The 24,622-nt window shown below is 40.7% G+C and overlaps 1 protein-coding gene across 2 annotated transcripts; it reads right to left on the bottom strand.

The window, feature by feature from the left end:
* Positions 1–1,796: 1,796 nt before the first annotated feature.
* Positions 1,797–24,381, bottom strand: lcorl (ligand dependent nuclear receptor corepressor-like). Of its 2 annotated transcripts, XM_084931336.1 has the most exons (8): positions 24,160–24,381; positions 22,803–22,865; positions 17,042–17,130; positions 16,776–16,902; positions 16,091–16,312; positions 15,891–15,969; positions 4,768–9,476; positions 1,797–4,669 (listed from the first exon to the last, which is right to left on the bottom strand). In XM_084931336.1, exons 1-8 carry the CDS (start codon positions 24,248–24,250, stop codon positions 4,662–4,664), a joined length of 5,388 nt encoding a protein of 1,795 aa, XP_084787462.1. In that variant the 5' UTR covers positions 24,251–24,381; the 3' UTR covers positions 1,797–4,661. The 2 variants fall into 2 exon arrangements, with proteins under 2 accessions (XP_084787462.1, XP_084787463.1); XM_084931337.1 differs by lacking the exons at positions 1,797–4,669; positions 4,768–9,476 and adding an exon at positions 10,368–15,006 and having other exon boundaries at positions 24,160–24,380.
* Between the last annotated feature and the right edge of the window lie 241 nt (positions 24,382–24,622).

Genomic DNA, 24,622 nt, shown 5'->3' with positions numbered 1-24,622 from the left:
GAAGAATTGGGGCTGGACATTTCAGAGGTTGACTGGGGAGGGGCTGTAGATCTAGTACACTCTGCTTCTGTATGTGTAAGACACGGATTGATACAGTTTAAGGTGTTACACAGACTCCACTTGTCAAGGGAGAAACTGGCAAGAATGTACCAGGGGGCTGATCCGACCTGCCCCAGATGTAAACAGGTGCCAGCCAACTTATGCCACATGTTCTGGTCTTGTTCCAGGCTGAAAGACTTTTGGGCTAACATCTTTAGAACATTCTCATTCATTTATAATAAAGATATGGAACCAATGCCTCTGACAGCCATCTTTGGTGTGGCACCGAGGGAAACTCAACTAACAGCCTCTCAGAGGAAGGCAATAGCATTCACCTCATTGTTGGCTAGGAGATTGATTCTATTCAACTGGATAAAGGCAACACCGCCATCCCATAAACACTGGGTGGAGGAGGTGATGGCACACCTCAAATTAGAACATCTCAGATTTACTATACAGGGCAACACCAAGAAATTCTTTAAGGTCTGGCAGCCTTTCATTTCCTATTTTGAAGATGAGTTTCCGTCTACTCCATAACTGGCATTTTTCCCCCCCCCCTTTTTTTTTTCCTTTTTTTTTTTTTTTTCTCTGTCTGGGTATAGTTTTTCCGTATGAATGATATGCTTTCTGAAAACTCAATAAAAACACTTTGATTATTATTAATGATGTATTAAATCATTTTGGCACTCAAGGCCCTCCATACAGCGAGTATGTTAAATGTGTGGTATATAGTTATTTGTGGGAACTTTTTTTTTCCACTTTGTTTTCTATTTACATTAATACATGTAGACACCCTGTACGGTGTTGCGGGTTCAAATATTGAGGGTGAGCACAAAAACAACAATGGTCCAGGAGAGTCGGTCAAACAATGATTTTTAATGAACACACGCGTGGGGAGATCAACACTGCACACAGACAGCATCGATCTCCAGCCAATGATACACAAGTAGTTGTTTTTATAACATCAGGGTATTATTTATGACGCCCCCTCATGCGTCAAAGCAGATACAATACAATAAACGTTGACGACTTTTGACACATTTAAAAGGACATCTTCTCCGTCTCGAGGCCAGGCGCTTCCTGTTAATCTTCTGACTCTCACTTCTCTCCTGGAGCAAACTGTCCCTTAGGCAGACACAATTTTTCAGTCACAAGCTTTTGCAAACTATTATTTGAACTCTTACCTAAACGTGAGTCTAACTACTGTTTGTGTGTGCGTCTCGACCTCCAACGCACTCAGCCTCACCCCGCCCGTTGACGCTTCTGGCCTTTTACCAGACAGAAGCTCTCTGTGATAGGTGTAATAATCTTAACTAAGAACATGTGTAATCTATTGAATAAATGCTTTGATGAAATGATAATTAATGTAATGGTAATGATGGTTATGAATAGTAGCAGTAAAATATTTCCCTGATCTCCACAACGGTGTTTACAGTGACTGCAAGGATAACCACACTACTGGTTGAAGAACTTATTTACTATAGAAATGACCCTGGTTTACACCTAGATGAGGACCTTTGTCATTTCCTATTATTTCTGTAAGATACACAACCATTCATCTGCTCAAGTTTGTAGGGGCCGGAGTCAATCCAAGCTGGCATCAAGTGAGAGGCAGGGTACACTCTGAATAGGTCACCTGTGGCAGATTTAGTGTCATTAATTAACCAGCCCTACATGCCTGTGGGACAATGCTTATGCAAGACAGGGAGAACATGCTGGCTCCACAGCAACAAATAAATGAATAACTCACACCTCTCTCTGGTTATCTCAAAAGACTCTTTATTGGTTCAGTCACAGACACCTGTTTGTTGCATCTGTATTGGACAGTATAAAAACACATGATAAAGAAAATATACAACAGATGTATAGCACCAGGTTCTTCAACAAACAAAGGGCTGATGGTTATTTATCAAATGACAGATGAGACTTGCCCACCTCCTTCATGTTGAAATGGCAACCATAGTGACATGCATACAACGGTAGTCGGGCACAACACACCCTAAAGGGTGAAGTTTTTGACCTACAGCTGGACACCTTGGATCTGCCCGTCTCTGAACAGATGGCAGAAAAACAATGACATTGATCCAAGATTAGTGTTACCCCATCAACTCTCAGGCCTAGTCCTAGCTGAGCTCCTGTGGAGGTAGGCGTCCCTTGCTGCAACTTAAGAAAATAACAGAAAATCCAGGGAAACAGTGACAACTCAACATTTAAAAAGTAAATAATGCTATTACGTGTAAGAGGAAAAAAAAAAATTCTTATATTTTTGTTTCTCTGATGAGACCAACGCAGGTGGGCAAACATAGTTTGTATAGCAGAATCCTTTAAGATCACATTACATGGCTATGGAAACAACTGAAGTAACATCCCAGGCCACTGGTACTCATGTACATCCATTCGTCTGTCAGCAATAAAATAATTACTACATACTGATAAATCATCTGGATTTGTATTGCACCAAACAGATTCTAGTTTTACAGTAAGGGGGGGGGGAGTGGTAGTGGGAGATGGGATGTGCAAAATATGGGAGGAGGAATCTGCGTAGTGGGATTAATCTCAAATATAGAGCCCCTTTCAGACGTGCACTCTTCTCCTTTGATCTGACAGCATGAAAACACGTAGGTTTCATGTGCGAAGGAAGACCCCGGTCACTCTTCTGTGAAAGCCACGACGGCAAAGCTTTTACTAATGTTGAACTTGCAACATTAATGTATCAACTTCTACACTGCATGCGTCGCATTGCAACCTAAAAGGAACTTGCGAGATTAGGACAGCGACCGTATCGTGTGGACCTGCGAGTTGTTGAGCTCTCAAGTGAAAGACCTGAACAGAAATACCAGGTACACAATGAGATTTTATCTCGCCAACGCTGTTTCGAAACAACAGCAAACATCTCTCTGAGCCTGTGCAGGAGAGGCAGGGTACAGCTCTCTCAGCAGGATATATGCAGTAATGGGTGCGTTCCACTTCCCACGTCGGCAAGTCTGAGTGATGTAAATTGCATCAGCAGATGGTGTGCAAGACATCTGCATGCCTTCCAATTTGCAGTGATGGCATAGACTTGCCCGCTGAGATGCTGCAGTTTACGAACAACATGTGCAGAAAGTAACAGGAAATGCTACTCGTCAGTGGTGTCTGCAGCTACTTATGCGCGCAACGCACACGCTTAAGAAAAATACCCTGTTCATAGTGACAACAGCAGAAATTAATAGTTAAACAGCCGGTCAGGGAAAACTCATTTTTCCCCAGTAACTCGTGGTTGCCAGGTGGTTGCCAACCTGTCTCTAGGATCGTGCCTAAATCTATGAGACAAACGCCCACACCCTCTTCACAGCTCAGTTTTTCAGATGATTTTATGGTCTCAGTCGTCGGTTTCACATCATACTGAATAAAACGTAAAAATTCTAGTCATTCAAAGTTGGGAGGTCACTGGCTAAATATTTGTGAACAACAAGCGCAAATAAAATAAAATAAAAAATAAAAAAAATCACAGATTAAATACGAGTAAATTGTGAGAAACATTAATGTAAAAGCACCCTACGTCTGACTGACAGGATGTCAGCACTTTAACGAAAAGCCAGTGAAAAGCCAGCGGTGCATATATCACGTCTGAAAGGGGCTCAATAGTGCAAAAAGTCGATCTGACAGCAACATACAGTATATGCTTTGGGTGAAAACAATACGTTCTTAGAAAGATAACTGAATAAAAACAAGAAAGATCCCACAAACCATGAAATTAACCAGAAGCTATGTTCTACAACTGCATAATGCCATTTCTTTGTCACTTCACAGACACCTCTGCATTTTGTGGGGAATTGACAACTGAAAATGCTCTTGAAAAAGAACTCATGACATCAAATATTTGGTTTTAGTACAGGCCAATTAGTGCATTTCAAGACACACTCTTACAGCTGTGGCCTTTTCACAGATAGCTACTGGAGTTAAGATTGGGTGTTAAGTGAACTGAAAGATTCCTTCATTAAAAGCCTGTTTTGGCTACTTGTTGGCGACAGCAGTAGAGAAAACAAAAGGCTCGGATTAAGAGAAAGTTTCAAATCAAATTCCAATATACTTTAAGCAAACCTAAAATACAAAAGCAAATATTAAATTACAAATTAAACATTCAAAACAGTGCCAAAGTACGAGTCACTATAAATAAAATAAGTGGGGGTTTTAGAGCTGGCATTGTGGCTTAAAGTAGTAAAAATTATGATAAATGTCAGGTTAAGATATACAGTAAGGGCTCATTTCCGAGAAGAAGTGTTGGTCTTAGTATCAGTAAAGGTACATTTTTAGGGAGATGGCAGTCGAGCTTTCATTCCTCTATGACCACTCTGACAGGGTTCACGGTATAAGCACTCTTTCCATTAAAACTCTGAAGTAACTATTATATTGATCTACTATACACCTTCAGAAAGACAAAGGCAAGATGACAAAATGTACATACATATCCATGGATAAAAATAGTGCAACATCAAGCTTTTAAGTTAGACTGCTACATAGCTGCTGATTGTAAGACTGAACCATACTGAGATGGCCAGTCTACGTGGTCAGCACAAAGTCCAAAGGCACCACGTTAAACCACAGTCCCTTTCCCAGGAAGAGGAGGCCTCATGCTTCAGTTAGCTTTCTGTCAGGAAAAGATAAAAGAACAAACGTTTATTGGGTAACTTTTGCATGGGCAAAGTCAATGCCTTCAATTCAAATAAAAGAAAGAAAAGTAGTTACCAAGGACAAAGTCACGCCATCTCGGCCCAGTCAGGCCCCTCATTCGCGATTGTCTCAAGATTTTCGCTGGTGGTGGTTGTGGTGGTTCAGTAGACGCAACCCTGGGACTCTTGAATTTTCTTTTCTGCCTCCCTGCTGGCTTTGCTTCCTGCTCCTGGACTGATTTTGGTGCAGAATCTGCCAACTCTTTCGAGGCAGTCCTCCTATTAATGCTCCTTTTTCTTTCAGTTTTCACAGCTTTAACGAATCCTACCAGTTGCCTGTCCTGTTCTGCAAAGAGGTATGCAGAAGGTGACCCTTCCAGTGTCACAGTACAAGAGTCCCACTCTTCCTCAGCCGATTCGCTATCAGGAGAGTTGATCTTCCTTAGAAACACCCGGCATTCTTTCAGCGTTTCAGGACCCCAGGCTTTGGAGCAGAGGTTCTGCTCTTTGTGTACATCCACGAGTTCCCGAGTTTGGCTAACCGAAGAGGCGGCAGAACTGTTTTCCAAACCAACAGAGTGCCGATCGTTTGTGGATGTGCATAATGCTTTACGTTTAGATTGTAGTCCAGTTACTATACGTTCATTTCTACAACATGATACTGCTTTTATGTTTCTCCTGTCCCTAGCCCCATTTTGCCACCTATCCCTTTCTTTCCGGGTTAGAAAACGTGTCCTTGCTCTAACCAGAGTGGCTTGATATATACTAAATGCTTTGCCTCTCAACGGCTGGACTTGGCGAGTGCGCTTGCTTGCAATGCTTAAAGTAAAAAGTTGTCGTCTGTGTGTTGACACAGCTGCTTTGTTTCTCTTCCTCAACCGTCTCTGAGCCTTCTGATGCTGTAAAGGGCTTTTTGGCACCATTTTGGCAAACTTCTTGATGTGTTTGCGGAGTCGCTCTGCCTGAGGACTGTGGCAAACACTTTTTGCATTAGCAGAACGAGGGAAGTGCATAAGTTCGTAACGATTACGGGAGCTTGCCTTCTTGACAATGGCCAGAGATTGTGTCTCGGTGGTCTCCATAAACCAGGAGCAGATCTGCTGCATGCTACAGGACCTTGGTTTGTTGGGCGAACAGTCAAACAGTGTTCGGACCACAGAGGAATGATTTGAATTCTTGGCGAATAAACTGCTGTCTTTAGTGCCTAGTTTAGATTCGAGGGCCAATTCTTTTTCTTGGTTGTCCACAGCGTCTGAGACCCAAGTGTCAGAGATGACTCGTATTCGTCTGGCGAGCTCCTGGTTCATTGTCTTTTCCTCAGCTGATGCTGCCCACCACCTTAATGTCTCTTTAGACCTAAAGATCGAATCAACAGATACCCCTGCCAATCTGCTTACGTCTAGAGAAACGCCCTTCTTCTGTGGTCCGCATGATTTTCTCTTCTCACCTGAAGTTTCGAAACTACTTTGCTGCTCATCCTGTCTCCTTTCACTGTTTGCCTTGTTTAAAAGAAGTTGTTTAGAGCGTCGTACCAGCGCATTGCTGCGGCTGTATGATGTAGAGGTGGCAACAGCATGCAAAAAGTGTATTGATGGCTTTCTCACTCTCTTGGAGTGTCGTACTACAGGCTGATTGGGGAGTTCATCTTTACTACCATCCTCTGTTTCTTTCCCTTCTTCTTTTTGACCCCTTTTGCTCATTAACTGATGACTGATTGTCCTGGGCTCTTTGGCAGACATGAAGTCTTGTAGAAGTACTTTCCTAGGAGCCAGCATTTCAGGAGACTGCCTATTCTCTTTATTGATTTGAATTTTACGTTGACGAGGTGACACTGTGGTCACTGTGACTGAGATTCCAGAGATTTTAACCTTTGCAGGTCTACCTGGTTTCCTTGAGCGAACAGAATCATCGTGCTTTTGACATTTGATGTTACTGCCAGATTGAGGAGCAGGCCTTTTCGCTGGTCTGACAAAATCCAACTCCTCTGAGGTTGTTTTAATACTACCTGAGCTGGTCTTAGAGTTGTGCAACAGACTTACGGCTCGCCAAGCGTCATTAAATTCTGTTTGCAGCTGGTCAAAGCCCTCTGACACCAATCGTTTGTTTCTCCTCGAACGGCCATATACGACTGTTATCTTGAGGTTTTTAGTTGTATTCTCCTCAATATTAGGTGCCAACTGACATTTACCATTTACCATTTTACCATTTTTAGGTTCGGAATCCAAAGTCTTCTGCTTACGGGGTCGGCCAATTGGCCTTTTTGCTTTTTGCTCCAGCTGTGGTCCCAGTTTCTTCGGACGCCCAGGACGCCTTTTTGGTGGAGTGGTTTCATGAAAAGAAGTCGAGTTACCTGATAATCCCTGGCTGTCAGCTCCAGCTACGCGCTTAGTTGGAGTACCTTCACCTGATCCTCTGGAAGTATCTTTAGGTGATGAGGAAGGGGACCTGGGCAAAGAAGGAGACTTGCGTGGTGAAGAACCGTACTTGGGTGTTGAGGAACCAGATTTGGCGGGTGACAAAGCACACTTGGGTGTTGAAGAACCAGACTTGGATGGTGAATTAGCAGACCTGCGTGTTAAGGAAGCAGATTTGCTTGGTGAGGAAGAGGACTTCGATACTGAAGAATCAGACTTGTATGGTGAATAAAGAGACTTGGGTGTTGAGGAACCGGATTTGGCAGGTGACAAATCACACTTGGGTGTTGAAGAACCAGACCTGCGTGTTGAGGAAACAGACTTGGCTGGTGATGAAGGAGACTTGGGTGTTGAGGAACCAGATTTGGCAGGTGAAGAAGCAGACCTGCGTGTTGAGGAACCAGACTTGGCTGGTGAAGAAGATGACTTGGTTGGGGAACAAGAAGACCTTGTGCATGAGGCAGAAGATTTTAGTGGTGAGACAACTGATTTTACTTGTGATATTGCAGGCTTTTTGCTCTGGATTGTGTGCTTCTGAAGTGTCCCTGACCATGAAGACTCTTCACAGGGATCAAAATGTTCTGTTTGTGAGCCAGAACCAGAGCCTGCTGATTTGAGACTGTATTTAACTCCCTCTTTATCCTTTACTGGTGATACAAACATAAGTTTAATTGGACTAGTGTACTGGACTTGGGAATTTTTAAGACTCTCAAGACAGGTATCAGAATTTATAGGGACATCCATATTTGATGAGTCCTGTACTCTTTTTGATGATGCTGATCGTAACCGTCCTAACAGAGGGACAACACTGTCACTACTATTGTTCTCTTTGCCTGAGCGATGTTTTTTAGGACTTTGGTCTTTCGCAGTCAAAATCTGTGGAGTGACCCGGCTTTGACTTTTCACTTCCATGTGAGATAGTTCATGTCCTTTTTCTGCTGACTGAAAGGCAAGCTTCCCTGTGTTCGCACATGAGGACAAAGAAACATCATTTCTGGATTCTATGTTGGTATCCTTAGCATCTGGATCTTTGGATGACATATAATTGGTGCTAGATGAAGCCTTGTCCTTTTGTGCTTTCTGATTGAAGATAGGTTCAGAGAAACACGCAACAAAGAACATACGTCTGGGCTCTGTGACATAGGAGGAGAACCGCGGTGGAGGGACTATATTTCTCCTTGATCTTCTTGCACCCTCAGAAATGTTAAGCAGATGACACACTCTCCCTTTAATAGCACAAGCTTTCCTTTTACCTGATCTTTCAGCCTCAGTGGTTTCACTTGATGGGGATCCCTTGTGGCTTTTGTCATTTGTAGAACTGCAACCCTCACCACCTTCTTTGCAGGACAAAACACACTGTTTAGCTGAGCTTGTAGCCACTGTATTCACCTGTTTTTGTACACTTTTGTCCATTGAACTTTGTTGGTCATTGTTGTTCTGTATCTCAGGGGTGCATTTAGGTTTTTCAACATTCTGGCGATGACGGGATCTAGTAACGGGTGACTTGGATTCTTTGTCTTGGCGACTAAACAGCTCACTCAAGCTGTAATCACTGGGACTGCTTGTGCGAAGCACTGTGGTGATGATCTCAGTGACATGGGCATCAGCACGAAAAGGCAGGTTGTGGCTGGTTGAGGGAGATAACGGCTGCTCCTTTTCAGAAACATAGATAGCCGTGGAAACCAGAGTAGGGTCCTTGTCTAGAGGTGTTATTGTCTCCAGTTTCTCACTAAAACGATCCATGACATCCTGCAGTGAAGTCCCACTTGGATTCTTATCAGCCTGACTTCTTTCAGCGATCTTACTTTCAGCATCTTCTGTAGTTGCGTTGACATCTGAGGCTTCGTAGCTTGCAGTTACAAAACTCTGTACCATGAGATCAACATCCTCCTCTTGGTGAAGCAGAGAGGGTGGGTTTTCATCACATTTCTTACCGAAATCTGACGGGATTGGGGAAAGAGGGGGAGGAGAGGGACTCTGCTCTCTCTTCAGGACAGGACAAGGAGGGTCTCCATCTCCTACCTCTCCATCTGTTGTTTTCTTGATTTGGAAGCTGCGTTTCTCACAACATATGGAAGAGGACGAGCATAAATTAGAAGAGGGTGTGCAAGGCGAATGGCACGATGCAGGAGAGGCTGCAACAAGACTCTGACACGAAGTGCAATGCAGCTTCTTGGAACATAAAACAGTGTCCCTTTCGTTCCTGAGCGTCTCTTTTTCATGGCAAGCATACTTGAGGATTTGGTAGATTAAGGATTGGTGAGCTGGGCAGAGAGAACTCAGAACATCATCCAATGTGGAACATTGACCAAACTTAGTCTCTCGCTGTTGCTGACCTGCCTTGTCTTCTGTGAAAGATGGCACCAGGGAGCTAGAGGTAAAAGGTAAAAACTGGAGTTAGAATGTTTTACTCACAAACAAACCAAGTTTCAAATGAGAAAAAAAAAAAAAAAAGAGCATGCACACAAAATAATGAAGACTAAAAATTTCAGCAGCAAGCACATTTAAGTTGCATTTGTTCCATAACAGCACTGCCTGAAAGTTTGTCATTTCTGACTTCCATATATTTTATAGATGAGACTGGAGTTTGTGCTGGTTGCAAGACTGCACCCGCATTATTAGAGTTAATGTAAAAATGTGATATGCAGCTTAAGATGTAGGCAACATATTGTGATGAAATGATGGTAATGTATCCTTACAGAAATCAATGTTTGAAATAAGCTTAAGAAGAAAAAAAAAGTTACACAGTAAATTTTTTTGGCAGTAGACTTGCTAGCCATCAATAATGAAATAAAATGAACTCTGAATGGTACAAAACTTTCAGCTTAAATAATAACATTTGAAAAAAAGAAGTGGAATGTAGCTTGTAGTGCAAGATGTTTTTGTGGTTTATTACACCAGGAAAACGATATTGTAAATGCAGCCTATTTAGCAGCGTTTGCCGTGTAGTTTTTTTTTTTTACCAAAAACACTTTCATTTTTGGAGTGCCACTATAATGTTGATGTATTGCAGAAGGAAGTGACATGATGCATTGCTCTACATTGTGTGAATGTGTGTGTGAATGGGTGGATGACAGGTTGTGTAAAGCGCTTTGGGGTCCTTAGGAACTAGAAAAGCGCTATACAAATACAGGCCATTTACCATTTTACCAGTTACTGGATTCTAGCCCTTGTAAAAAGTTGTAAAACCTTTGATCTGCAGTACAACTCTCTGATAACTGTAAAGCAAACCATTATTCTAGAAAAAAAATAACAACAGGCGATTGATTAAAGAACTGTTTTATTGATTAGTTGCTGAAGGCAAATGATAACATTCTGCTAACAGCAGAAGGAATGATTGAAGAAACGCTCAACTTAACTTTTTTTTTTTTTTTTTTTTTTTTAAAACCAACAGCACTTTCATCAACAAACCAACAGTTCAAAAAGCCCTCTAATTTTCATAACAGCCAGCAGGTCCAAGAAGTAAGATATTTAATTATAGAATCAAGTAACTGATTTAATATCAACCTATTTTCAAGTTTTTACTTTTTCTCTCCAGTGAGGTTTGTTTGCGGCCAAACCATGTCAGGTTTCAAGAGGCCAGGTTTAAGTGTTACATTCTGTAGTGTTGAGTCAAGTTTCCACTGCAGGAACTTTTCACTGAAGGAACCAGGGTACAATTACAATTCTGGGGTGTACCTCCAAGAGAGTCCTTGCTCAGGAGGTAGAACAGCAACTTTGGTGATGGGGTTCAAGCTAAACTTTTCTGACCGACTTGTTAAATAATTTCTTCCAACTACTGGGCAGTTTGCTATATTGTTGTGTTTAATTTAAAAGCGGTGGTGGTGGGTCTCAAACAGCCATTGCTGTTTCATACATCAACAGTTTACAGCAATTTCATGTTATTTGTCTTGCTTGCTAATTTTCAAAAATAGTGCTTATTCAACATTTAACCTAACAGCATTGAGCCCCACTTGAAGCTTTTCTGGGCAGGAATATCTACCCTCACAAATTAGTCCTACAACTGGAACATATACAAAGGTGTATATGTTGCAAAACCACCTGTCCATCTCCGCCTAGTTTCTGCGGTGGAAACTTTCCAAGTACTTTAGGTGTTACAGAGGCTATATTGTTGAGTTTGTTATGACAAATTATTCTTTAAAATCATTAAAATAATTTAATAGTAACAAAATCACTAAACAATCACAATAGTCAGCAGTATAATTTCTGGACTAAATAAATTATATGAGCTAACATTTAAAAGCATTCATGCAATTGTAGCAATACACATTTCACAATGCATCAAAGTGCCCCGTTACAAATCAAGAACTACCACAATATTTAAAAAAATAATAATAATAATAAAAAAAAAAGTCACAGTTCTGAAGCGCAATCAATAAATAAATATGCCATAACAACACAAAACAAGTTTCTACAAAAAAAACAATTTTGTTTTATAAATCATAGTGCAATAATTGATTTATGCATAAATAGCAGAATTACGTTGCCTCAAAGATTTGCCAGCAGTTCAATCAAAAATTAAAAAGCCCTAATCTCAAAGCCCAAGTGTGTTCCCAGAATTAGCTGCAATTAAGCAAATACAATGATGTCCTTTTTCAATTTCTCAGGGCGTGTTCGGAGTCATTTTGATATAAATAGTAGATAACTCCCAAAATAGAGACATACTGTGCTGAGCTGTCGCCATAGATACCGGCACCATGTACCGCAATAAGAGCAGACATTCAGAAGTGGAGACAACATTTGCACAGCTGGAGGAATTACAAAGGTTGAAATGCCACAATTTTGTGACTGAAGAACTTTTAAAAACCGACATTAATAAAAATAATAATAAATAAATAAATAAAAAAAAAATCTGTAAATGCCGCAAGACAGAATTTCAACCTTAAAGGAAAAAAAAAAGAAGAAGATTTTACATGCCACATGGCTAGTTTTTTTTTTTTTTTTTTTTTAAGTTTAAGTGTTGTTGATAGCAGAGAATTTACAGTTCGCTGTTTCTTGAGAGATAAAGAACTCATACAGATTTTAAGCTTGATGTGAAACCTAACACTCGGCTATAGGCAGAGAATGTTCAGAGGTATATGTGGCAACAGGTTAAAGACAGTGAGAGAGAGAGAGAGAGGGGGGGGGGGGGGCTGACATTGCAGCAAATCAAAAGTAAAGCAGCTTTGTGTGGGTAACCCTGAAATGCTGCTTTGGTAGTAGCACTGTTAATGGAAAAAAGCCCATTCTAGAGGCAGACATGAGTGTAGACGAAACTTTTAGCATTTTTACAGACGCAGACAAAGAAGCCTTAAAAGCCTGACACTGAATAGCCGCGTGGTCGCCGTTTAAACATTTCACTAAAAACCTAAACTACCGAAACCTCCAGTAGCTGACACAGTCGACCATCTATAACATTAAGACTACCCATAAAACAAATATTAATATTAGGCTTAACGGTATTACTGTTAAAACGTTAACTGAAATGAGTTTTCGTTGTAGCTACGCATCCATGTGCCAGGAAAACAGTCCCGTAAAAGTTAAGCAGCGGTCATGGTATGAGGTTTGCAGTAATACAGCTACAGTAGCAGAATTAGTAAATATCTGTGATAATAAAAGAACATTTTTCACAAACGGTACAAATACACAATAATATACAGTTCCCAAGCTTATCAGTGCACATTTAAAACATGCTGCACGTTTGCATTCCAACTACACTCAATACAGTGTTTAGATTAGCTTGTAGAGAATGAAAGGAAATATCTGGACACAAAATGGCTTTTTTAAGCTAATCTCTTGTACAAAAACTCATAATCAAGATGTAGCCACCACAGCATATATACTGTACAAGCTCCCTGTTTGTAGAGGTCTCTAACAATAGAAATTAGTTTTTAAATAGTTTTAATGGCTCTAAGTCACTTGAAAAGCCTAGGTAAACATACCCAGAGATAGAAAGCTGCAAATCACAATCATCAATGCTCCATTACCAAGGAGCTTTAAGAATTGAATTAAACCTGAATAACCTAATAACCTAACAGCTAACAAATATGACAGTCACACTTTATTTTTCAGCCTTAAAAGGTCTGCAACTGTGTTTCTCATACTTGAGTCTTGAGCAATCTTTTTGGGCAGCCATCGTTGTTTGTTTTTCCTCCTTGAGAAAAGGATGTTCAACACAGTACAACTACCCTGAAGGTAAAATAACGATGCATTAATTTTATTCTATATTACCAACAGATTCTCGTTTTAAAAAAGCCTTTGTTTTTAATTCTGTTGATCAATCGTGGTAGTAAAAATTACTAAGTGATCTAATGTTAAACTATGAATAGGTTACATTTTGTTGAAGATTAACTTATCGATGATTTAATTAGATGTAATCACATACTGGTATCTTAATAACCAAGCCACAAAACTCCACAGCAGTCCCAAAAGGGAAAAAACAAACAAACAAAAAAGAAAAACAGTATTCTGACAATAGTACAGTGAAACGAAAGGAGATGGTGAATTAAGAGGTTCAGTACCTCAGGCTCTGACCCGAATTCATTTACCACGTTGGTCTATCCATAAACAAAGTAAACGATTTAAATCATTCGTCTAGATCAAGATGGTCAGGACTTCTACCTGAATAAAGCAGTACTGTTTATGGCTGCTTTAACCAAAGGACTCAGAACGAAGCAGGAGAAATACAGCTTTAAGTATGACTATCACATCACAGACAGAGTTAAAAGACCTGAATATTAATATCCGTGTAGTTTGTAAAGGCATGTGTTGTGTTTTAACAAGTGTCTCCAGAAAACATTTATCTTGTAGGAGGTGATGTGTTCAAGTGTTGAGGTGTTTTTGAGGCGTTTGTGGTCTAGAACCTCTTTGCGTCAGCAGCTGAGGCAAGACTCCCTGAGTTAGTGGAACTGGTCGTGCTACCAGAACCAGATGAGTGAGAACTGGACAAACAGAAGTTGGCAGATTTCTTCTTAGGTGGGTTCTTCAGTGTTCCAGTACGCTCTTTCACTTTGTATTCTAGTGTGCTATGGGGCACCCCATAAATCCCCTGGGCTTTGGACACACTCATGCGACCAGCCATCACCATGGTGATGGCCTCCTCCATCAGTTCGTGGTCATACTGGCGGTACCTCCCACGCTTCTTTCTAGGTTGCTTGTCTTTATCCCGGCAACCTGCCCCATCTTCTGACTCATCCAGTGAGGATCCACGTGGTCCCAGGCAATGAGGTGACTGGCTGGCACTGCCTGGACATCCTTGTGCCAAGAGTGGAGGTCTGAGTTTGAAGAGAGATGAAGGTCTGGCAGCTGCTGTTGATGAACTGGCAGTACCTTCGCTTGATGAGGTACGTTGATGTAGGTTTTCAGCTAGGCTGCAATTCTCAGCCAACACTGACCTTTTGTGGTCAGACGCACAACGAACCTGAGGAATACGCAGGGGTGTGGGTGGTTCCAGACTGGGGGTGGGGCTTGGAGGGGGCTGGAGAGCATCCCTGAGCTGGGGAAAACAGTGAGGGAGGGTCTTCTGTAAACTACCCGGCTGATAAAAGGCAATAACAGATGAAGGGAAACTGAAGTCTCCATGCTCCTCGACAGCACCTCCAATTTCTGCTCGCTCTGCCCATGCTGCCACTTTCTGCAAAACAAGGCGTGCTTCGCCACCCAGCATTGTTGACATCACATTGCATGATGTCACTTCATCCCTGATATCTCTGCTTCCTGGTATAAGCTGATGCAGCACTCCCAGCCTCCCTTCAGCCCAGCCATCCAGACCCTGTCTCAGGGTTTGAAGGGGTATTCCATAAAGCAACGCGGCCCGCTGCTCCTGCAGCCTCCCTGATCGTATATCCTTCAAGGCCTTGGACAGCAATCCCTCAGACAGCTCCCAGCTCCTCTCAGTGTATTCCTTCTGCCTGCACTGCCTCCTAGGGATGTGAGGACCAAACAGCAGGGTCAGGATGGAGGTGATGGAGGTGGTTTGATTTGTGGCATAGGGGACAAGGGGGTGCAGAGCGAGGGGTCCACTCCTTTATGCCTTGTGTTGGTAACATCACTGCGACTGTTAGTTTCATGTCTGTATGTTCTCAGTCTGTTTGTGGGCCCTCACACGCACGCACACACACTGCTGCTGTGTGTCTCTCACACACAGCAGCAAAGCCTCTTCACGTCCAGGTGGGACAGTCTGTGAATGGCTGGGGTTACTTTGGTGCTCACATAAAACCCCTGTAGTTTTGGGATATCCAGTGAAAGTCCTACATGCTTGAAGATTGGATAATCAAACTCATCATTAATTGTATTAGTAAAAACGGACGTAAAATCGTTGTGAAGTACTGAAATGCTCTCCTCATTATACAATCCTGAGCTGCTGGCAAATGTTATAATACGGCCATTGCTGTGACGTTACCGCTCAAGAGATAAAAGAGTAAACCCCATAGAACCACAACACCAAACACAAGCTAGCTCCTCAGAATTTATTACAATTACTTGAACCAAAGCATTGCTGAAACAGGAATGTGTGTATTTCAGGCTGAACAGGTGCTATTTAGCTGAGCAGTGAGCATGACAGTAATAAACACAGTGCTCATGCTAACCTCTTAATCTTTGCCATGCTATATAGCTGTTGTTGTACCACACTCAGAAATGTGGATTTGCTGCAAACCAAAGTGATTTTTCTACTCATAGGATATGGGCCATAGTTATGTAAACGGCATTCTTGTTTTTGTGAAGAAGTCCCAGATTTAACTAAGAGTAGGGATAAGTCAATAGGCCAGACACATTAAAATGCAGTCAGAGAACTACAAAAACTTACCCTGATCCCCTGTGATTCTCTGATGATGACGAAGTTGTTGAGCAGGCAGAGTTCCGGTTGGAGAGGTCCAGCACACCATCTGTTACAAGACAAGTGGTCAGAGTCTGAGTGCCAGTTGTTTGGTTCCTTCAGGAGGATGCCCATGTTACAGTCAGACGTAACATTTAATTTTATATGCGTGCACTAAATGCATTCTCTACCTTCGATCGTGTTCTCCTCCTGAGTTCGGTTCACTGTGAGGTCCAGAGGGGCGTCAGATGCTTCGGACGCGTCAGACAAGGGTGATGAGGTCCTTGTGACACCATTTGTATTGGTGTGGAGCAGGCACTTGGATGCATACTCCTTAGCAAATGTGGTTATCATCTTCTTCATCAGCTCCTGAGCAATCTGAGGTATGTTGGAATCACTGCTCAGGTGCACATCTAACAGGAGGAGAAAGAAAAAAATACAATTAAAATCACTGGTTTCAATTTTAACATGCATTATTTAAAGGACTAGAAAACTGATCTAGAAAACAGTGTTTAAACAGCGTTTTTAATGAGATATTGAAATTAAATCCACTGTAACAAAAAAATGTCTTCTGATGTCACCACACTAGAAACAAGCATCTCAAAAGCATCCTAAGTCTTTGGGAACACTTAGTGGGTCATGAATAGCAGAGATTTGACATGCCAATTACACCACAGTAACCGCAATTTGTATTAGGTCAATAATGTAATTCAGTTCATTGTGTACATCAGTAGACAGGAACTGTGAGATACTCCTCTCCGGTTATTCCCCACATTAATATTTATGTCAACTTTGGCAGCTGTTTTCAGTATAGGAGTTCTTAGTATATAAACAGTTATACATAACAACGAGGTTGTCCAAATTCACCTGACTCACCTTTCTTGTGGAACACAGCTTGGAGGAACTTGTGTGCTGATTGGGTGCTCTCAGAGATGGTTGGGGCCTGACAAGGTGAGTAATCAGAGGGGGAGGAGAGGGGCGACGTGGCTGCAGGTGCTTGATCCTAGAGAGGATGATAAAGAGGAAAAAGAAGAAGATACAGAGACAGAAAGGTAATTACTTATTTAGAATTAGTTTTTACTCTAGGGTGCAGAGAAAAGAAAGACAACCTCTCTGAGGCTTATCAAAACTAAAGTCCTTACACTAGATTTGTCCAGGAGCACGTTGCAGAAAGAGCACGGAGAGCAGTTTGATTCTGGAGACCAGTCATCTACCTCTTCCGGTTCACAGTCTGAAAGACACAATATCGCATAACCATGTATTACAGTACTGCTGATGGATCAAACCAAAACTGACAACAGGCAGCAGGGGTTTCTATTCTGTTTCCTTATACCAGCCACTTCAAATGCTGCTGACACAATACTAATCTCATTATGAGCCACGCTATCATATATAGACAATACACACAGGAGAATGACTAGAGTTTTTCATAAGTGGCATCTAAAAATCAATTAGCTACTACTCTTCTAATGTTGATTTCAATAGAATGGTTTTGATTAACAGTTTATCATGCTTGTCCTTTTTATAACCAGTTAAAGTGACCGTCACTCCTGCCTCAATGAACTCTACATAACTGTTTAACACCCCCCTTTTTTTAAGGCGACAAAATACACTGAACAAGAACTGCTTTTACAGCTACTCTCAACCAGAACGTTTGTTGCAGTAGCTCATCTACTGCAGATCAGTGCTTGTAAAATGACAAATGTGACCCTGAACACAAACTGTGTGAAGCCCACAATCAGTTTGATTTAATTCCAACTAATACTGTAGAAGGTGTAGTGAATCGTGTGAATGCGGACAGCAGAGGTGGGTAGTAACGAGTTACATTTACTCCGTTACATTTACTTGAGTAAGTTTTTGAAAAAAAATTTACCTTTAAAGTACCTTTTTTTCACAATACTTTTAACTTTTACTTGAGTACATTTGTGAAGAACAAACGGTACTTTTACTCCACTACATTTGCAAAATTCGACTCGTTACTTTTTTAAAAATACTTAGTTTAACACATTAGATAACATGCCGCCAGTGGAGTTTCTGGTAACTTTTTTACCAATCAGATGTGGCCATGCAGTCACATGACCAGTTTGAAACTGTGGCGGGCGGAGCGAGCCAACTGTCTACGCAAGAGCTGAAGAGGATGAACACCCTTGACCTCATATACAAAGAATGTTTCGCTTAAAAGCAATACAATATATATAAATATTATATTGTACGAACGTGATAATTATATTGTATGAACATGATAATTATGTATACTGTAATAACGTGATATTATATTGTTCAAACGTGAAAGGTATATTGTACTAACATGAAAAGTACATTGTTAGAACAATAAACTTTTCACGTTATAATGTGATATAGCTGTATTTTTCTTTTGCCTGGGTGGCAGCTCTACGCTTACGTACTCGGATGAGCTTGCCACAGTTCTACAAGTTGTGCCTCCATCTCTTGTGTCCATATCACACGCTGCACTGCCGTGCTGCTCCGCCTTTTCACTTTCATTTCTGTGTTTGTGCATGCGCAGTGTGAGAGGGTGCGCTGAGAGGCAACAGGATTTCAAACAGGTTTGATGTTCTTGCAACCATACGATTGATGATTGGGAGCTGGTCGTGAGGTCTTAATCGTTTTTCGTTACCCCATGTATACTACACGATGCACGACACACGGTTAAGGCGAAACTCGGGCCGATCCCCAAAACGGTTGCGCGACTGAAAAATCGGCTCAAAATGGGCCAAAAAAACTGCACAGTGTATGGCCAGCTTTTGGAGGCTAGCTTCATCCGTCTCCCTCCCCTGTGGTTGGAAGGGGCGTTTTTTTATCTTTTTGCAGCCAGACTGAGGTGTTTGCCTTCTCAAGACAGCCATGGAGAGATTAGAGGCTACATCGTAGCTCCAGTCACGGCTTCTATCACTGTCTTTCTTGTCTTTCCCAGAGTAACAGCCAAACAGTGCGAGGAGGATCTATTGGCTAGCACTGCTTAGCCTTGCACGCGTTCTTATTTTAAACTTAATCTGGAATTCATTGCAAACTGTTTGTGCGGGATATGAATGACAAGATTTTGTTTTTCAACAAGAATTAGTAAAAAACATCTCCAGTGTGATCAAATTTTCTTGCCAAACATCCGCAGCTTGGCAGTGTATACAGCACTATAATGACCAGACCTAATTCTTTTGAAAACCATACATCATACAGGTCTCAACTTCATCAGACATCACCTAGACACAGAGCTGGATGATGCCAGTAGAAACAGTGGCCTAACCGACGAAGATGATGGGCCCCCATGGGGTCAGGAAAGCCAGAAGCAGGGGAGCTGGAGAGGTACCTTTCATGTCCATTCACTGGAGGTGTGGATCTATTGCATGGCTTTCCTCACATTAAGAAGCTGTCAATCAAAATCAATGCAGCTCTTCCTGCATCTGGAGCTTGTGAAGGACTTCTTAGTCATGCAGGACTCCTGTCCATTGCTTAACAGTTACAGCTTCACAGAAAGAACCTTGAGAGCAAACTGCTGCTGAAGCTTAACCATCACTTCACTGAGTGAAGAAATGGCACATTTTTGCTAAATATCCAGAAAATGCACACCCATACAACTTATGGTAAACTGAGCTGCCTTATATGTACATATGTTGAAGATGCCTCGTTCTAATGTTTTCTCTGAGGCTGCTGTGCCATTTGGAGCAAAAATGAATATAAAGTTTACAGCATATCTTGTCACTGGAAATTGTTTGCACTGTTTATATATTTATATTATTTACTGTAGGTATTGGTGAAAAAAGCTTTATGTTGTGAAAAACTGAAATCAGAATTGTTGTGCCTTATTTTGTTGATGTTTTTACATATATTCCTTTTGAAAATACTAAAATTTGTATATTTATTTATTTTTGTTTGTCTGACAGCATTTATTTATAAAATAAATCGGACATTTCAAACAGTTACTCATTACTTGAGTAGTCTTTTCGCCAAGTACTTTTTTACTCTTACTTGAGTAACTTTTCTGACGACTACTTTTCACTTTTACTTGAGTAATAATATTTTAAAGTAATGCTACTCTTACTTGAGTACAATTTTTGGATACTCTACCCACCTCTGGCAGACAGACACATGATGCCTCATCATGGTATATGCACAACTCACCTCTTGTCTGATTAGATGACATAGCATTAAAAAGAATACTGAAAATATAATTTTCCAACCTTATACATTGAGCTGTAAATGTATAACAGAATAAAATGTCCTATAAATTATATATTTTATATTATCTGCATATGACCCATTGCCCCAAATTGTTTTAGATACATTTTAAGTAACCATCTTGCTCTAATCCAAGTGTATATTACATGAATACATCACTGATTGAAGAAGTGATTAAAATCAGACTTTAGATATGATGCTGCATTAAATGTAAATGCCTACAGTTGCCAGTAATTTTACTGTTGCCAATAGTGTGCTGCACCCTTGTATTTAAACAGCAGCATCAGCTGCCACTGCATTTGACTTTTTGAGCTAAAATGTTTCTGAGGTTGGATGTACCTACACCCATCAGCAGTTTACTTCATGTCATGGAAAGCCTTGCTATGATTTTCTTAAAGGTACATGTAATATCAGTTTTCCAGAATAATTTTAGACCGATGCCTAAAATACTATGAATTAAAGTGTAAAGGATATTTTGGTACTTTGAAGGCACAATTTATATGAATTAAGTATATTTTAATTTCATATTGTTAGTACCGTATTTTTTTGGACCATAAGGCGCATTAAGCGAAACAAGCATTAGCATTTATCCTCCAGCTTCACTGTTTATGTTATGCTAACATAGCTATGTCGCTAGCGATCACATAGCACAGCATTATATACCAGCTAGTCCAACTTCAGTAACCCTACAAAAGTCACTGCTGTTTAGTTTTCTGTCTTCATTTATGTTGGAAGTGATAGCAGAGCTGTATGTTTATATTTTTCACAAATCACTCACTCAAAACGTGGTATACCATGTTTAGGTGGAAACTAGCGAGCTAACTTCCTGCTAACTTCTAACTCCGTTAAATTTAAGAAATTCTGTTTTCATGGATACCTGGATGTTAAACTTAATTGTTACACCTGGTAAAGCAGCAATGCTGCTCATTTTATTAAAGATGAAAGAATTTAGACAGTTTGTAACTCTCAGTGATGCCGCAGTGTTCGTTTGACTTTGAGACCTGAAGCAGACGCAGCTTTGGACCCAGATTACTCCGCGAGGCTCCTTACTACGGTACCCGTAATCCGCTGACAATACATCAAGCGGTGCGGCTTCGTAGCTAAATTTGTACTAAAACATTTTTTGTCAGATTTTTGAGCGCTGTGTACCACATAAAATTGGTTCGAGGTCAGTAAGCACAACCAGAATTCATACTTAAAGCACAGGCACACTGTGGATTTTTGAGAAAATTAAAGGATTTTAAGTATGCCTTATAGTGTGGAAAATAAATTATTAAGGGTGGCAGTAAAAAAAAAATGTTGCACAGTGGTGTTGCGCTGTCTTATCATTCATTTAAGATAGATTTTTTTCCCACCCTGATCTTGTCTTAAATGAATGTTTCACTGATCAAATCATCCACCCTGCCAGGAGTCTATCACGTCATCTGACTAGGTTCCAGTGTAGCCTCACTCAAACTCCAGATGACACTGCAGACTTCAATGAGATCCCAGACAGTGTCAAGCAAGCTCTATGTTTTGGCTGCTGGTGTCCACAGAGTGCTAGAGGGATGTGAAGGCATGATAGAAGCTAATAAAGGCATCAGAGAGACAGAAAGTAAGACTTTCTTTAGTTTTTTCAGGGATCTACCAAATTCTGGTGTTTTAGGTTAGATTTATTTGACTTCCAGGTTCGATATCGTGCTCCTTCCTGATATGAGTACAAAGGGTAGTGGCACCATGGGTATGTTTTATGGTGTAACTGCTTGCTTTATATACTGCAAATATTTTGTGAAGACCTTTGTTCTTGTGAGGCTGACATACTGGTGGTGCCTTGGAGCACACTGTAGAGAGTGACGGAAGTTTCCAGGGCGTGGGGGCTTTTGTGAAGCTGAGGTTGTTATGTGACTGCAGAATTTTAGCAGGTGAGAAATGGGTCACACATAAACACATGGCAAAGGCAAAGAAGATTAAATTTCAGCTGATACATTACAGTTTACTCAACATGGTTTTGGCAGCTCTGGAGAAACTCTACTTTTCAGCATACTATACAGTCATCTGACACAGAAATGGACTCTATCTCCTCAGGGCTCAGCTTTAGGCTTTTGAAAATCTAGTCCCTGATTACTCCTACCACAGCTTTAGGTCTAACAAAATATTGAAATTAGAATACCAGAAAATATTTAGACTTGCCTCTAGGATCAGTGAAACTGTATCACAATTTGTTAACAATGGTTGTTAAATAATCTAATAATGCAATCTGCTGTGCTTTCTCTCGAGGCAGCATAGAGCATATACATGTAAAATTATGAGTTAAAGAGGAAGTGGACTGCTTTTAAATGAGCAGGAAAAGAATCGTTTTTGCTATTTTTGAGTCCTACTTAAAAACAATATATGGTTAAAATTACAGTCAAATGGGAAGTACAAGTATGAATCATACTGAATACGTAGTTTCTGATTCAACTACTTAAATAACGTAATGAATACCAATCAATAGCTAAGTAAATCCCACAACAAATGCTAATCTTTTTTGGTTTAAAAGCCTTAATATTGGTGACACATGTTTGAGGTCTGATATTATAAGAATAGATATGGGACAGTGTTGGGAAGACAAAAGGCATGGCGAGAATAATGATTTGTTTGTTTGGCAATATCATCGCTTATGCTGAAAATAAATGTACAGTCCTCTTATAGTCACAAGCCAATGGTAAAGAGCATATACAACCAACAACCCACCATGAAATAAATTGAGGTCTCTCGGCAGCGGGCCATAAATTCCCTCCAGAATGCTTTCAAACCCTGCAAGACAAAAATGGGAGCAATCCATCAGTGCTGATACGAACAAGTGCATGGTTTAGGGCTCCAAGATCTGGGAAAAATCTGCTCTCAAAACTGTTTACTATGTTGTCATTTTCAGGAAGACAGAACAATTTAGATGTTTACAATGAACTCTTTATAAACCTTGAAAAACACACATACATGATTACATGTAGGATGCCATTGTCACAACAGTTTAGATCAGAGGTGTCAAACATGCAGTGTGAATATTACTGTGAAGTTGTTATTACTCCTATTTAAAATTTCCTGGTGTGGTGTTAACAGCATTATTTCACAGGAATTAAAATGTAACTGTAGATACAGGCAATTAATTTAAATCACAAAAACAAATGTAAAGGTTTATTTTGTGCCTTTTAACTGTGATACATACAATACCAGACGATGCAAAGAACATCGAGAAATGCTGAAACTACATCAATCATCATATTTGCTAAATGACCAAAATAATTTGTTGTCTGGCAAAATTTTACGGGAGTCTTCTATATTTTGGGTGATGTCAGTTTTTTGCTTTTTTAAAAAAAAAAAAAAAAAAAATCTGTTTTTTTTGTGACCAAATGTACAGTGGTCTTATAAATCCGGCCGACTTGAGACCGGACTGGACCGTATATGGCTCATTAGCTAAAACGAGTTTGACACCCCTTGTTTAGACGTTATACACAGTAGGAAACTGACTTACGAATAGGTGCGCCAGCCTTATGCTAACATCACCAGCTACTGTAGCATTAAAAACTGCGTTCAAATTAGAAGAGAGCCCGAGGAAAACCGTTACCGGACACCACTGAAATTAATGCTTTCCTGGCATTGCACTGACATTAGCTTACTTAACGTAACAACAACATCCTCCCGAAATAACAACAGCTTTTAGCTAAGCACTGCTATAGCATAGCCATCGAACAATAAACAATTATAACTGTTTGTTACTAATATAACTGATGGTGTTATGGTACACCGATAGATAAAATTACATATCTTGGTTGGCCATATGCATTATATCTTATTGGTTACAATCCAATTTAAGACAGAAATGAAACGACCTAAGAAAGCGCTAACGCCGGCGAAGGGCTAGCAAGCGCAGACAAAAGGAGCTAGCTAACCAGCTGTCTTGGCTTAACTGAACACTAAAAGCAGCCACATCAGTAGCTGCTAGTTAGCTAGGAACCAACACAGCTCGGGTAGCGATCCTTCTGTTGCCGGACAAAACCATTCACTACATGTTTTATTTTTTACAAAATACTAAACTGCATATGAACCATACCGACGCAGTGTATCAATTTGTAACGCCAAGAATCAAGTTCCCGCCGAAACAACTTCTTTTCTGCCATGCATCTACACTGCAGCGTCGTCATTCTTCGTCCTCTGCCCCTCTTTCTCCCCTGTTTGCGTTACAGCCGCTGTGTATTGTAACCGCTGCGGTGCATTTGTCGCCGCTACCCGATCCGTACCTGAAACCCAATCCGTACCACGCATGCGCGAACCTTACCTCACTTCCTCTCTTTGCCAACATTTCCTGGAGCACGATTAAAAAAACAAAATTTAAAAATGACCGTTGTTGTAACGCAAACAAATTACCAACATGATCAGTGCAAGCAGACTAGATGATTCCTAGAATTATGAAATTACTAACGGCAAATTTATATATGAAAGACTCTGTCCCAACCCTTTACGATCCAAGGTTTCCACTGTATCCATGCAGCCTACTGTGGAGGTCACAAAATATG

This window comes from Perissodus microlepis, chromosome 6 (assembly GCF_051167445.1).
Source record: "Perissodus microlepis isolate ML-2025 ecotype Zambia chromosome 6, ASM5116744v1, whole genome shotgun sequence".
Taxonomy (NCBI): domain Eukaryota; kingdom Metazoa; phylum Chordata; class Actinopteri; order Cichliformes; family Cichlidae; genus Perissodus; species Perissodus microlepis.
Note: the sequence above shows the minus strand (reverse complement) of the source record. Positions and strands in the feature narration are given on the sequence as shown.